The 16,822-nt window shown below is 38.6% G+C and overlaps 1 protein-coding gene across 1 annotated transcript in view; it reads right to left on the bottom strand.

The window, feature by feature from the left end:
- SULF1 (sulfatase 1) overlaps nucleotides 1-16,822 on the bottom strand; it is a 128,016-nt gene that overhangs the window by 59,433 nt on the left and 51,761 nt on the right. The window contains 2 exon segments of the mRNA XM_080578473.1: nucleotides 4,684-4,918; nucleotides 5,240-5,401. Of these exon segments, the coding sequence (XP_080434599.1) occupies nucleotides 4,684-4,855 (172 nt within the window). The 5' untranslated portion in view covers nucleotides 4,856-4,918; nucleotides 5,240-5,401.

Here is a 16,822-nt window from a genome sequence, read left to right as displayed (position 1 = left end):
ATTCTTTCTTATTTTTTTTTCCCTTTGGTTTTACAATTCATTTTGTAAAATTGACAACAGTCAGCTTAAATTTAAAATTAAAATAATTGATTCCAATGATAAAATAAGAGTATTTCTTGGTGGTTTTGTTTGGATCACTTGGAAAGGCTTTAGAATCATGAAATAAATGCCTGTAAAGCCACAAAACTGCCAAGGAGGTTCAGCTTTAGGTGTTAGCAGTAAAATCTTACAAATTATGTTATTAGATAAAGTTAAGCATGCTCTGGTTTTGCTTTTGGGATAAAGAGTCAGTGCTGAATGTGAAATCTTTTGCATCAGAATTGTTTGGTAAAACAAAAGGAAGAGACAGTTAGTTCTTTAGCAATTCCTGGTGCAGTACTGATGTGTTTTTAAGGATATATTTAGTACCCTGAGAAGAAGTCATCATCATTTTGGATTCTTCCTCTTTCACAGTCCATCTTTCCTAAATGCAGAGCGCCTGCATTTGTGCTTTCCTGAACTCAGTACAGACAAAAAACGTTTAGAGACACAGAGAAGTAGGAGAGTAACTGAGAGTTCCCTGAGCACTAGAGGTCTTGCATGTGTATGAGTGGGAGTGTTTCAAGGAGTTGTTGAGTAAAAGTCCAACAAGAGATGATCCTTACTCTACATTGTCTTTATTTTGGACCCCAGGCTGGCTTTTCCTTTTTCTTTGTTTTTTTTTTTTTCTTTTTTTTTTCCCATAGCTCTCCCATTTTTGAAATGCCACAGTTTATTACTGAGAGTTCAGCTGCAAAGTGCTTGTAGATCCTCTCAGATAGGAAGTGCACCGCCGTGGTACGCTAATGCACAGTAACAGCACCAGAGCCAATGTGCACTTTCATGCCTCTATGCATTATAAATGAATAGCTGTTACAGCCCTTCCTCATTCCTCTGCTTGGTCAGCCCTCTGCTGCTGCAAACCTGCTGTTTATGAGTAAGTTTTTCTTCCAGGTATGCACTTACTGACACTGATAATAGATTTAGCCCCTCTGGAAATTCTGGAATGGACACTTCAAAGCAGGTGAGACTTCCTCATTTGGGAAACAAAACATAAGTAGGAGATAAAAGTTGCTGATATAAGTTATAATCCTTTGCTGTCTGTAGCTCTCCTCACAGCTTGTGCTCTTTACCATCTGGCCCACAGTCTTCAGGGCACATGTACTCAGGCGCTGTCTGACAGCAGGACACCAGCGCTCTACATGACCAAGTGGGGAGCACCTGAGGGGAACCAGATAACTGAGGACAGCCACTTTGGACAAAGAAATTAGAAAGTTTTGTCAGAAAGAAATTCAGCATCACCTCTCAGTTTGTTCTCCTCATATATTGAGAAGTAAGTGCGGTAACCAAGGTTTCATAAAGAATCTGAAAGTTGCTGTAGATTTTCACCCAGGCGTATCACAGGTGGACAACTCTACAATGGGACAGCCCAAACTGTCTTGTCTTAATCTGTTTATTCAAGGCCTCAGTAAAGTGACAGACTCTTGTGGATCTCAGAATATATCTCCATTTTTTCAGCTCGTATTTTTCAGTACTTTGAAATTTCTAGTCAAGATGGAAAGCAAACCAGGTAAATTATGCCTGATATGATGTATCCAGAGGATGATGTGATCCCTTCACCAACTGATGAAGTAATTGTCTTATTTTACTTCTTAGGGATTTTTTCACCCCCTTTTTAAACCTTTTCCCATTTCTCCAACATCTCAAAGGGCTCTGGCTTTGAAATACTGGAACTACCAGTCTTCATTATTTTTGATTCCTTTTTGACATTGCAAAAATATCCCAGTGAGGATATTGGGGAGGGGGTCATGCTTGAGGGTCAGCTTGAGGGACTGATGTGTGCAAAGCACATGGGAGAACAAAGTGACAGAGAACATGGAGGGCAGGGGAAGTGATTTAAAAGTGAGCAAAAAGTTGGAAATACCAGTCCTCATGCCTGAAAAGAATATAGACATGGCCTCAGTGGGAGCTGTGGTCACTGCCCTAATACATTAGGCCACTGCCCTAATACAGCAGTAATACATTGTCTCTGGAGGTACTGTTCCCAAGCAGTTCTGGGAGCTGGTGTTTTGTCTTGAGGAAGATGTGAGTTTACCAAGGTGTCAGGCAGTTATTTCTCTGTCCTCAGGATTTTGGAGAGGGCTAAAAGTGTGCAGAGGCACAATTTCACTGATCATTTCCCAGCTTCTGGGCCTAGTTCCTGCTGATTTTCCTCAAGAGCTGTGGGCCAGGCTGTTTCATACTGCCTAAGTTACTATCCACCAGCTGTTCGGTAATATCCTTCCTCTGTGCCACGTTCCTCTCAGCATGTATAATAAGAACTGACTGGAATTGTGGAGCAATTTGGGGCTTTTATCTGATAAGTTGTATGAGACAGCAGCTCTGCTGAACTTCTATGTATTCAGAATGCAGAACTCAGGGGGATGGTGCAGATCAATACAAAGAGCTGCTTTGAGCACTAACTAAATTCTAGTTCTCTGCTTCTTGCAAATTTTACTTTGGATAACTCCCCTGTATATCATTTGCACTCAGGCAGCTGAATATTTTGATTCAATTCTTACACAAGCTCTGGAGACAATTCTTTCCTGATTGAAATCTATAGTGTACCTTATATGCTTTTATGTTCAAGCATTCATTTAGAACGGCTTTTAGAAATGTTCGTGCTGGGAATACAATAGCAAATAATCCACACTGAGAGACTTTCAGTCTTGTGATTTTTGGATAACCCTGCCTAAGCTTTATTCTGTTTGTGGCGTAAAGTGTTACTTCCCACTGACCTCTGGGAAACAGGATTTTTTTTCACAGCAATCACGAAAGGGCAAGGGGATACTTCACACATGGAAAACAGTATGGCTTTGCTTTTCAAATAAGCAGAATGATTTATTAGTAGAAGTGCGAATAATGCAATACAGTAAGTCTTGGGGCTGAATCCTGTTTCCTGTGAAATGATCTATGGAAAGGGGAAACCTGTGTCTTCATTCAATGCAGTGGGAACGCATACATGTCCAGGCTATTGCTCAACTGCTTGCTAATAGGAGCCAGAGCCCTCTGTGAACATCCAGTGCAGCTTTCAAAGAGAGGAGCTCCACAAAATGAACAAAGTGGCTTGCCACATCCTTCCTGCTCTCTCACCACTAGCAAACCCTCTCTCAAGATTGAAGACAGCTAGTCGGTAACATTGTTCAGAGACGTGTGTCTGCTGACCTACCTTCCCCAGCGCCTTGGAGAAAGCAGGCTCTTTCTGACCACAAAAAGGAAGACGTGACTTGACCCTTTTAACGAAATTTTCAGAACAACTCTATCGAGAAGAAATGCATTCCTATTGTAATAGCTGTATTTTAGGCCAAAAATAGAGCCAGGAACAGACATTCATTATGCAGCATGGCTAAACAGAGCAGACTTTAGAAAGAGTGAGAAATGAAATAGATAAGACGTACTCAGATCTCAGGGCCTGCTTGAGGAGCTCTGGGACAAAACTGCTGCACGAAAGGATTAACACTCAGTCACGAAATACAGTGTATTAATTATGTTCTCACAGCTCTGAAAGACTGCATAAACTATTATTGCATAATGACAAATACAAAAATGCTAATAACTCAAGAATGTTAGGGTTGCTTTTAGTTCTTTTTGCCTATAACTTTCTGGCTGAATGTATTTGATATTAGCATAAATGAACTATTTTGTTACAAGTTTTCTGAGTGAAACATTTTGATTTTTTCAGTGTTTTATGGTATTTTGTTTAAAAAAATCACCTTACTTTTATTAAAAACATGTCTTTCATTAAAAAACACTAAGAATGCAAGATTTCATTTCAAATTTATTTGCCATTTTTCCACCTTTTTGATCTTACCTCCTGCCCCCAAAACTGAAATATGTGCTTGGGGGTAACCTAAAATGATCCTCTTTCTCTCCTTATTTTTTCACTTCAGGCAGTGAACCAAAAATCAGTTATATGCATAACCGTCATTAATATCTTTCTAACTTATTTAATGGAAAACATTCAAAGGCCTCCTGTAACATCATCCAAGTGTTTTCCGCCCTGAGAAATATATGTGAAAATCACTTCTGTCTGGTGTATCCAGGTTGTGCTCACATATTCAGTATACTTGTGAAAGCAGAACTATCTTACCGTTACATACATAGCATAGTTTTAAGACAGATGAATTTTAAACACTGTAATAACTCATATAGAAATTAGCCTTATATTCTGAAATGAGACAGTTTTCCTGTGTGCGTAAACAAGTCAAATGGCATTCACACGTGACAAGTATGTGAAGAACTTAAATACTCACCTATGCAGCACTGAGGGAAAGGCTAATCTCATAAGGCTTGAATTTTAAATGCTATGTAAAGCAACAAACTGAAAAAGAACTTTTGATGCAAGTTTTTTACCTGTGTGTCCTTGCATGCACTATTAAATCTTTTTATGGTGGTGATTAACGACTTTTATGATTGATTTTGACATGCATGCATTTTCTAAAGTCTGCAATTAAATCTGATAAATGCTATTAAATAATATTTGTTAACCGATTTTCCAAACTTGTTCCACATTCTGATAGTGTTTCAGGACCACTGCCTTCTCTGAGTTTGAAGTACTTCTTGCCTGGCAGAAATTACTGAAACACACATGAGGAAATGAAGTAGCAAATAACAATTTTTTCTCACCTAGCTCCACATCTTGGTCATCTGTGAGTACAAGGATGATATTTGGTCTGATATTTTTTCTCTCCTGCTGCACACGTCCTCTGAACCTTGGGGACTTGACAGTGGAACAGTGACTTGTCAGCAGTTCAGTACTGAGCACTGCCAAGAGGAGTGCAAACAAGGAGGACTTCATAGTAGTTCCAGTATTTCAATGAAAAGAGCAATCCAGAAGTGCCTGAACTCTAGTTTTCAAGACCTGTAGGGAGGAAAAGAAATTCTGTTTAAGCAATAAATAAACTTCCAGTCACACAGGAAAAGGATGATACTTAGGGAAGTCAGACCTGACACATACCATTTGACATGACACAAGCCATATTGTTGAATAAGAGCTTTATTCTATCATTTTCTAAGAATAAACTCGGTCCTTCTGCAACTATGCTTTCTCAAATAATTTTTGCTTGAAGTCATGCCACTGCCTGCATTTTGTATAGGCTTGACTCCTGGTGTACTCCTCACATTGCTCCTTCTCCTACACCCCACGCTTCTTTTTATGCAGCATGTTCCTTACAGTCAGTACCTGGGCGCAGTAAAAAATTGCTGGGATGCAGACGTGTTCAGAACATCTGTAGGAGGAGCCCTATAAGAAGGAGAAAGCTGAAGGCTTGTCAGTCAAAGACCTCAGCGCTGTGGCTGTGCTTCAAAGTCTCCAGAACTGTTCATTACAGCTTGTTTCTCTGTCCTGAAAAAGAAGAGTAGAAAAAATTTGCATTCCCCCCAGCTCATCTGCTTAATTTAATGCTATACCTATGCAGCGGTTAGGTGGCACCTTGGCTGTTAGAGATAAAGGACATATATATCATGTCATCAAACGCAGGTGCTTTTCCAACATTTATAAGCAGCCTGAGATTCAGCAAATAAGAGTTAATTCCAGTGTATGGCACCTGGCAAACGATCAAGCTATTTTAGCTTAACTCACCTGCATGAGCAACTAAACCCCAACAAAGCAGAGAGGAGAGCATGGCTGTCATTTGCAATCTGCATTGGATCACTACATGAAAAGTCATCTTCCCGGTGACAAGAAAGCTCATATTAAGTGACAGTCCAGATGATCTTACCCAGCATTGTGAAAGAGCGTAACTGTCCCTCAATCAATCAACGATGGACCCGAGTGCCTCATCCATAATGCACAGTACCCCTGGCACAGCCTTGTCCTCGATACTCCGTTTCCATACTCGGCTCAGTGAGTTATCGGAACCCCCTCTCCGTGCCTGTCAGTCAAACAGCCTTGCTTTTGTAAGACCTGATGCAAGCACAGAGGCTTGCCGTTGCTGCAGCAGATTTAAACCTGTGACTGAAAATGACTGATTGGCCTGGGGAGGAATGGGCAGCCACTTACACTTGAACATTTTTTGCATTACTGAGTGAAGCACTGAAAAACCATCCTGTTACACAAGGGAAGGGAGGGAATACCTGGGGGCAAAAAGGAAAGGGGTGGAAAAGAAACCACAGAGTCATGCCTGCTCCCTCCGGGGTACTGACCTGCCACATACATTATTTTGGGACTGTGGATAAAGCACGGTGACTTCGGTCCCTAAAGAAATAAAACAAAGCACAAAACCACCCAAGCCCAAGACCACTCAAGAGGTCTGCTTATGGGGAAAGCTGCATGGGAATTGGTGTGGACATTATATAATCAGGCTGGAGCATGATTCATAACATTATGCTCCCATACCTGAGATTTCAAATTTAGACATGCGACATTAACTACAAACCAACAAATAAGCACAAAAATGGTGTAATGAAAGCAAAACATACACACACACAAAAAAAGTCCCCATCACTCACCTAAAAATATGTTAATTGGAAGGTGCTCTAAATATCAGGGGAAGAAGCCATAGGAGAGGGAGGGGAAGGGACTTGGTGCTGGACTGCTAGAAAAAGGATCGTGTTCTTGTTTTCATATACACCTTTTATTTTAAGCTTCACAAGCAAAACAGTTTCATGCTCCTCACTCTGGCAGGCTGTAATTACACCAGAAGAGTGTGAATGTCTTTAAAAGGAAAATCTAAGTGTCTGCTGCAGAGAAATCCTGTCTTTCATTGTCTCTGCCCCACCAAACATTGCAGTCTCTGACTAGCATTATAGCACTGCAAAGCCAATACAGGGGCTGGGCATTTAAGGTTAAATGCCATTTAGGTGATTACACAACACTCAGATAAGCAGACTGGAAGTCTGTAATTAGTCCGGACTGACTTTTTAAAATACTTCAATTTCCATGTATTTGTTTTAAGCCACATAGAAGCTGACAAAAGCACCAAAGAACAGGATTACCGAAGAAGTAAGCATTCTTCTGACAGACACCAGACACCACATGCTCTTGGTGCAAAGGAGAAATACAATTCCTCTAAATGTCTGATCTTTAAATAGCAAAACTTTGACTCACCTCACAAAGAATGAAAGGATACATGAAGTGAGACTCAATGTTTAGTTTCTTACATCAGTTCTACTGTACAGCAAACTTTTTCAGACAATGTTGACCCAGAAAGTGCAGTCATCCTGACTGCATTGAGCAAACATTGGCACCAACATGTTTGAATAATCCCCCACAGTATGAAACTGAAAGTTCCTGACAATTACACCTCAGTGCTAATAAAATTTATAGTAATCCAGACTAACATTAGTAAGTGTTCTTCATTCTACCCTCTTTGGGCTGTGCTAGTTTTTAAAAAAGTCCTTTTTGCTTTAGATTATTTCAGCAAGTTACAGCCACCTTAGACAATTCTTTTCTGGGTAAAAGAAATGAAGGGTTTCTTTTCCAGCTATCTACTTTCTTCCCCTTGATGGATAAAGGAAAATATCAAGACATGTATAAAACTAATTAACAAAGTCTCATTGAATGGTTCCTGTACAAGAACACAGTAAAGCCACTTTTCATTGCACATAACAATTACATATTTGCATATGACAAATCTTTATTCTGAAGTGATCTTTGAGAAATTGTCCTCTTACAGCCTGTTTCCCAGTTCTAGAAGGAAATGAAGTAAAGAAAACTGTCAAAATACAGCCTTGATAATGGAAGACAAGGCTGTTTGTGTTGGATACTGTCTGGTAGTCTACAAGTGCCCCTACAGACACTGTAATTTGTCTTGGGAAATAGACAAAAATAGGAGAAACTCTAAAAAGGACCTTTTCAGATCCATATGAGGATGTAAACTTAAAAATTTCTGTGCAGTGTTCAGAAATCAAGGCTGTAATATGAAATGTTTTTTTTTTTTCTCTAAGAGCATTTACAAAAAGAAAATAGATATGTGCTATTTGATAAATTTAAATTATATTTTGCCTTAATATACCTATGACAACTGAAACACTGTCAGTAAATAAATGAAACTGGAGTAGTACGAAATCCAGGAGACTATTTTACCTCATCTGGATGTACTTTTTATTTTACAGTCATTCTTATTTTTTTAATGGAATCGCAAATTCATAGTTTGTACTCACCTTTCATGGGATAAAATCTGAAAACTTGGTTCTTTAGTTGGCTCTATGCTGCTAGTATTATAACAGGCAGTTCAAGGACTCGTTGGCATGGAGAATTAATTACCCGTGAAACTTGAATTACATTGGCAGGGCACTGCAAAGAAGGGCTACAGTGCCACTTTTTGTCATGTGGAATAAAAACTAGAAGGACTTGATTTCTAGGTCTCTTAACAGAATGTCTTTCAGTGACCAGGAGAAAAAGTGAAAGATAAAAAAATATCTTTTGAAACTACCTGTAGATTTTACATTCATTTTGGCCAAGAAGCATTTAAGATTATTAGCATAATGTAAGCAGAAAGGCAGAAAGACAGAAAGGGATTAATTTGGAACACAACAAAAGACAACTAGTTTTCAGAAAAGAATGTTCTCCTTTTGCAAATCCACATTGTTTTGACATCTGCATTTTTTACTGTGCTCACCCAAAGTGCCTTTCTGTGTTTGGCCAATAAAAATTTGTCCAAAATCATACATTTTGTTTATGAAAAAAGGCCACTGAATGTCCATAACTGTATTTCTCAGTTATAAGCTTTAAAGATGTGTGGACTTCTTATTTAATATATTTCATCCTTGCATAGGGAATCTAGCTTATGCGAACAGATTTCTTCCTTGGTTATAAATCTGAAGTCAAGTGTGGGGATAGTGAGTAAGGCTACTGGACATATGTTTGTCCCCAAGACCATGAGCTATGTAATGCTCCAGATCAGTAATGCACAACCAAGTGTTAACAAAGGGTTGACAACTTTGTCTTCTCTACACCACAATACTCCTGTTTTCTAATGAGCATGAAGAGCATGAACATCATCCAAAGGCATAGTTAAGGCCTTTCCTTAGAAACAAAAATGGATCTACTCTGGCCAATGAAAGAATTACTACTATTAATAAGAAAATAATAATAATAATAATAATAAATAATGAAGAAGAAAAAGAAGGAGAAGGAGAAGGAGAAGGAGAAGGAGGAGAAGGAGAAGGAGAAGGAGAAGGAGAAGGAGAAGGAGAAGGAGAAGGAGAAGGAGAAGGAGAAGGAGAAGGAGAAGGAGAAGGAGAAGGAGAAGGAGAAGGAGAAACAAGGAGAAGGAGAAGGAGAAGGAGAAACAAGGAGAAGGAGAAGAAGAAAAGAATAAAGTGGACTGTGACTGTGGATCTTGAGAAATAGAATTCACATTTTGGTTCCCTTGATATTAGCAATAAATATGCCCAGCGAATTGAGAATGTAAGGTAGAACAGGGATCCCAAATGAAGAAACTGCTGTTGCAGTGGTCATTTTATGGTTAAGTGTTTTGTCCTTCATTACTGTCCAGTATCCTACTGATTATTTCTTTGTACTTCCATTTCCCTGCCTCCAAAAATTGGCTTAACTAAGACATATTCCACTAATGAATGTTTTGATACTTAGGAAATTTTTGATATTTGCAGACAAGTGTTAGGAACTTGCACAAAAATTATCAAAAGTATGGAAAAAAAGCAGAAGGCCTTATCACTGAAAGTGATAAGTTGTCTCATGTCCTTTATGCAATAGACTACCTTGGATAATTTCTTCCTACATGTTTCTCTGATAACTAAATCAACTAAAATCCTCAAACAAACAAAATCCCAAACATCAGTTACCACAAGAATATAAGCATTATTTCCTGATCCCAAACAGAGGAACACTATCAACCTATATATTTTATATATGACCAGCTGATTTGACAGTTTTGTATTTTATAAACATTTTTGATAGGAATATGTCCCCAGTGTTCTGTTTCTTTAAAATCAAATTCTGAATAAGAAAAGTAGAAGGGAAAAACACATCAAGAATTCTGAATATCCGTAGAAAACAGAGTGGGGAATTTGCTATTGACAGTGTTTTTTTAATTTCCAGTATGAACTTGGAGGTTGGTCACACTGGTGGGTGCCTGGTCAGCTGGTCAGTCTGCCTAGAGGGCCAGACATCGCTGTCATTGGCATCATGTTAACTGGAGATGGCTTCACCCACCAGTGCCCCCCGCAAAGTTCAGGATCAGTGGTTTATTCCCTCTACTTGTAGTTCTTTGTTTTGAAGTGAGATTTACCCATCTAGAAATCTTACTGTACTCAAGAACATTTTGCATACATGGAAAGTCCAAGGCTAAAGGGAGTGAATGGGTTTTTCTCAACAACACATGTTCAGCTTCTGTGAATCTTTGAAGTTTATGTCAAAGTGTGGATGGACTTCTCAGAGTCTCACATAGTCTGAATCATAACAGGTGTGCAGTTAGAGAGCCATCCAAATTACAAAATTAGTAATTTCATGACAATTGTGCAGACAGATTGAAATTACATAATAAAAGGCCAGGTAGGCAACATGTTCATTTGCACCAGAGCAACCTAGCAGTTCAGAAGTCTTAAATCTCTTTTTAAATCATATGGCCTTGATGACTAGCTGGTTGTAACACTCCACAACAACAATAAGGATAACAACTCTCAATTTCAGTAATACAGTGAAGCACTTAAGTGGTAAAAGCTGTTGACAGATGACTGTTTTCTGTTCAGTAACATTAATGCTTTTCTCACATCTTACGCTTCTATCTCATATTTAAAAGGAAAACACTGCAATCTCAGGCTACCAGGCAGAACAGCGTAAATCTGCAGGCCAGTTTCCTGTGGGAATATCAAGCCTGCAACCATGGGAAACACATTTACAGTACAGCAGAAGTCAGGAAAAAAGCAAGATCTACCATTTCTTCTTAAAGGTTAATCCCCTAATCTTAGCTGTAAAGTATAGGATTTACAGTGAACACAAAGAATGCAGTTCCTATCTAGGTCTAATCTAATCATTATCTATTGGATTTCCAACACGCTTTGCTAATCAATCAGTTATCTGCTCAACTTCCAAACATAATCTGTGTATTATAATGATGTATCATCAGTGCCTCAGGCTAGATTAATTTAAAGTAACTATAATTTAAAGTAATTGCAGGCAGGGAGAATCATAACCTTATATTAAATTTTTTGCATTGTAATTTCAAAAACACTTACAGACAGGAAAGGAAAAAGCCTGCAGTGACTTGAAAGTATAATGCACACTTCCTAACCTACTTTTATAACTTTGTGCAGGTTAAGGGATATTCTTGGTAGGAGAAAGTTTCCAGCATTTCACATGTCAGGGTAAAACAGCAAACTTCAATAACATTTTAAAAATACATAGCTGTAGTTAATGTACATATTTAATTTAATACATTAACTATCTTAAAGAAAAGGAAAATATGTATTTTATTTTAATGTTGTTAATATAGTTGAACAAAAGATTAAAGCAAATAAAAATAATATTTTTATATTAACTTCAAATCTATGAAATGGTTTTGAAAGAAAATTCTGACATATTCTTCATCAAGAAGAATGTCTCCTGTTAATTTACAAGCTTCTAACAATATACAGTTTCTTAAATTTATTTCTCACCATCTGATTTTCTTTGTTTTAGAATTTCATATTTCAACACAGCCAAGAAGTGCACTTGTCATACAAAGGAGGCTGGTATAATTGAGCCAGATGACGTGCCCCACAAGTAAAATCAGCCATTCATGAAAGCTGGTCACCAGAGGCCATTTCAAACAATGCACATTTCAAAGTAATCTAAAGTAATCCCTTTTCTCTGTTGATTTGGTTTCCAGGCAGTCTTAAGCACATGTGTGCAGCAAACAGGAGGCTTATTAAAACCTGATGTTATATTGGAAGTTATAATGCCATTGCCTTGTGATTGAATTCCGTGTCTGTGAATCTTCAAAGAGATGGGGGAAAAAAAATCAATTAAATTTATATGCTTATTAAACATGAGTGTCATGATACGTGCAGTTTATTAGCACTTGCTAAATAATTAAGACCAAGAAAGATAATTAGATGTGCAGTAGGCTCCAAGCAGGCTACTGATATCATTTTTTTTTTTTTAAATCTTTAAAGTAAGTGGCTTTCCAGCTACCAGGTAGTATAATTGCTAAAAGACTCCAAGCATTTTTCAAATATAAAGAGTAACCTTTGCGTAGGAAAGAATTTAAGGTAATTTTAAAATTCCTTTTATAAACCACATATCTTTGCTATATCCCTGCTCAGTTCAACAGTGTGGAGCATTATGAAAACATACTGTACAATAACACACTGATGATTCAGTGATCCAGTAAGTAGTCTTGAGTTGGGAGATCATATCACAGAGGTGAACAACAGCAACACAGTTTGCACATTTCTTTATGTTCCTGTAAGTCCACAGAACTTAGAAACCATGCAAAAGCAAAGCTTTTCACGTCTCCTTTAGATAAAGAATGCTTGAAATTTAAAAAACTTGCTTCTTAGATACATTCATGTTCCCTCAAATATCTGCAGCACTGTTTGAAAGAGGGAGTCCTTGCCTTTGTCTTTGGTAAACAGTTTGCTTTCCTAAATAAATGTACATGATTAACCTGAATATGAACAGGTCATCTGTAGCACACAGTATCTATGGATCCACTTATATATGAGAAGACAGAGAATGTGCCAATTTCCTTACCATAACTTACAGAACTCCATTATCATATGGGCAGGTTAAGGTAGGTTTTGCCATCATGCGGGTGGGTGAGGAAGGGGGAGAAGTGATGTTGAGGTGTATGACCAGGGTCTGGGTCATGGAGGAAACCGATCCTATCGGACTGCTGCTCTGGCTGCTCTCCTTGCTGACTGCAGAGGGGAAGCAGCAGCAGTTCAAGGGGACCAGGGTCAGGACTGAAGCATAAAGAAATGGCTATGTGAAGCTATATAAGTTATGTATTTAAACAGATAGGAGCACCTGTACTCCTAGGTAAGGACCTCAGATGTACTTTTTGTGATAACACAGAAGCATGGACTTTTCACAAACACCATGGGAATTTAGGTAGCTGCCATCCACTGGCTAACCAAGAGAACTGGGCAGTTCCTGCAAGTGCTTTTTAAAAACTTACTCCAGTCCAGAAAGTGAACTTATTTGTAGCATCAGTACTTTGTATGTTTACATGCACAATCTGTGTACTTATATACACATTCATATGCTACACACTGCATATGGTATCTGTTGACTTTCTCTTGCACTTCCAGGTCTGGTGACAAAGCCTAATAAATTTTAGTTTTGGGATCAGTCCCATTATATTCAAATAAGTTTTATTCTCAATAAATTATAAGTACTAAATTCTGTGGATCAAGTACTGAGTACCACCTTTTAAGCAATACCTTCCTTAGTATGTTGTTTCTCTTTGTTAAGCAGCTTTTCCAGTCCTGAGACAGTGCAAATTTTACTTTCACTGATTTATGTGTAAAAACACCTTGACAGAGCAAGAAGTGTGTTTTTAAATAGTTCCTCCCTCACAAACCTATACGATAGAAAAAACAGCCTAGTAATAACAGTAAACAGACAGTAAGACCAAACAAAACAATCTGCTACAAAAAGCAAATGCTTTATATCCTTTTCTATACAGATCAGTCAGAGAGGAAGTTGCACTGACTTGAAGCACTACTGAGAAGAACATCACCCATGCATCTACTTTATTAGACATTAATAGACATTAAAAAGAACTTCTTTTCTCGGAGGGTGGTGAGGCACTGGCACAGGTTGCCCAGAGAAACTCTGGATGCCCCATCCCTGGAGGTGTTCAAGGTCAGGCTGGATGGGGCTTTGAGCAACCTAATCTAGTGGGAGGTGTCCCTGCTCACGGAAGGGGTGTTGGAATTACGTGATCTTTAAGGTTCTTTCCAGCCCAAACTATTTTGTGATTCTGTGTGATCCTGTGATTATTGTTAATGACCTTTGTGATCAGCAGGCCCTCAACAGTCTCCAAGCTGGGCTACCTATGGAGCACAAGGTAGAACAACAGCCCAGGAATGTGAGTTTTTGTGTCTGCTATCACAGTAATTCTTCCAGTCGTTTTTGCTTCTTGTCACCTCGCTGTCCCACAGCCCACACTCAAGCACACACCTGTGTGGGGGATTCCTGGAGTGACCTGCAGCTATCCCACTGCTAGGAAGATCAGGAAGTCATCTCCATGTGGCTTCACTCCCATGCCAGGAGCATTCCAGTAGTCACATCCTACCAGGTGAAAAAAATTTTTTTGCACTGGAATGACAGCAAATATGAGCAAGGAAGACAACTGATGGATTTTAGTGTCAAGATTTTCAAAACAGGCTTCCAAGTCCTTACTTAGACCTTGGTACGTGTCCTGATGTGCAAAATAAATACGTCTGCCGCACTGAACAAGACTGCTGACCTTAAAGCAGCCTCTAGCGGGTTCTCCGGTAAATCCCTGGCACAGGGATGCTTTAAGATCTTTACTGAATATTTCAAAATAAGCTAACCACCACTGGTACAAGAGGAAAGACCAAAATGTATGAAGTATCTGGATACTGAATTTCATCCAAAAATTGGTATTGCTATCAAAAAAGCCTGAAATAAGAGCCACATATGCCTGATCCAGGACAGAATATATCATATACAACTTATCTGCTGGAGGAATACCAATTCACTCCAAGATTCGCCTGAATCTTGGATATCTGTTCTCAATGAGCTATTTGAAAATAATCTTCATTCTGAGATCTAAGAGACTCAAGAATGACTTGTTGAAATTATTCTGTGAATAACTTTATCTCAGAAAACATTTTGAAAAGGTAGCACATATAAATTCACTTTCATTTTCCAAGTGAAAATGCCTGTGGAAAGACTTTCTTAATCTTTCAAGTGCACATACAGGTACTTTCAATTTCACAGTTCTGGGTTCTGTAGATCAGAGAGCAGTTTTAAAGCGTGGAAGCTGAGGCTGAATACATTCAAGCACACATATTTTTATTTCCAATGCACTTGTTAAGAAAAGTTCCTGTTTAGCAGTGAAGACACATGATTTTATATAATCTTTATAGATGTTATACATATATCTTAAATCTTTATAGATAGAAATTTTGCACATCTGCTCATGAGCCAAGATTCTGCTAAGATACCTGACACAGCACAGACTGAATTATTTTCTCCAGGAGTGATGGAGCAGGCAGACAACCTTATGCCCCAGCATCTGACTGTGCATTATGCACGGTAAGGGAAGACAGGAATGGAAATTGATAATCATTAGGTAGAAGCTTCTGAATAATACAGAATGGAAAGGACCAATATATATCAGAAATCACTCTCAGATAATGGAGAAGAGATAGAAAGGCAAAGGACAGAATGATAGTATTTTTCTACATTTTGCTTAGGAAGGAATTTGGGAAGCATCTTAGTTTACAGTGAATGTTGGGAAACTATCAATGCTTGCTTTACTGAATTTTTTTTTCTTCCTCCCCTAAATGTAGATGAGATGTTCTTATATAAAAAGTGACTCATAAACTGCATTTCCCTCTTACATCAATGACCTGATTCAGGAACGCTTAGACCAGCAGAATCCACTTCTTTGTCCTTATTGAGCTCAGCTGTGAGGTCAGACAAGGCTGCTCAGGGCTTTACCAACTCAAGTCATAAAAACCCCCAAGGATGCCACTGTCCAAACACTCTGGGGCCCTGTTCCACAGCTTGGCTGTCCTGAGGGTGATTTTTTTTCCGTATACCCAGTCCAAACTTCTTTCCTTTCAGTTTATATCTGTTGCCTCTTGTCCTCCTGCCATGCGTGACTACCAAGGACTGGGCTCTGTCTTCTCAGTGACCACCCTGTAGGTGCTGGAACGCTGCTGTTGGGCCCCCTGATGTTGCCTCTGCTCCATTCTGAACAACCCAGCTCCCAAAGCCACTGCACACAGGGCAAGTGCTCCACCCCACAACTATCTTGATGGTCCTCTGTTGAGTGCAACTCCAGTTTACTGATGTCTTTCCTGTACTGGGGGCCCAGAACTCAACATTTAACAAGTGCTGAGTCAAATACATATTAATGTTAATTTAAGGAGGTATTGCTGTTACAGAGAAGTGAGCTAAACTAAGTGAAACAAAAAAAATCATAGAACCTTTCCTTGTAATGTGAACGAATCACTGAAGATTTTCAAATAGTTAGATTGACTGAAAAGATTACTTTTCTATTTCTATTTCTGAACTTTTTATGTTATTCTCAGGACCAAGAATGAAGAGCGCCATAGAAAATTCTGCTTTTGCCATAGTTACAGGCTTACTGAAATCCAGAAAGCAGCAATAGACTAGTAAGCTGTTTTCTGAAGGATGCTGTCACCACAGCAAGTCCTAGAATTCAGCATATCACTGAATAACATTCATGTCTCTCATTACACACAAGTCTAAGAGCCTTCCTACTGACTTCCCATTGCACTTATTTCATCAATGTACACAGCTTTAAAGAAATATCTGTCATTTTCCCTTGCATTGAAACATCTGAAATGTTAAAGGCTAAGTTTTGCTCCCTTAGTCATGGGAATTAGCTAAGATTTCAGGCTTTATCCAAAATCCTTTGAACTGAAAAGTCTCCCAATTATTTCAGTGGTCATTTCTTCAACAGAAATGAAATCTGATTTTAGACATTTTTTGTTTTGTTTTGTTTTGTTAATAAATCTTAGTGATTAAAGTAGTCAATATTTGGAAAAGAAGTACAACTTCAAATATTAGAAAGGAGAAAGTTGAAATCCCCTCTGTCCCAGGCTCCATGTAAATGTAAAGAGCACAGCTGGAATGAAACAAATGATCTGACTA

This window comes from Anser brachyrhynchus (assembly GCF_964034855.1).
Source record: "Anser brachyrhynchus genome assembly, chromosome: 2".
NCBI lineage: Eukaryota > Metazoa > Chordata > Aves > Anseriformes > Anatidae > Anser > Anser brachyrhynchus.
The sequence above is the reverse complement of the archived record's forward strand: the minus strand, read 5'-3'. Positions and strand labels throughout refer to the sequence as shown.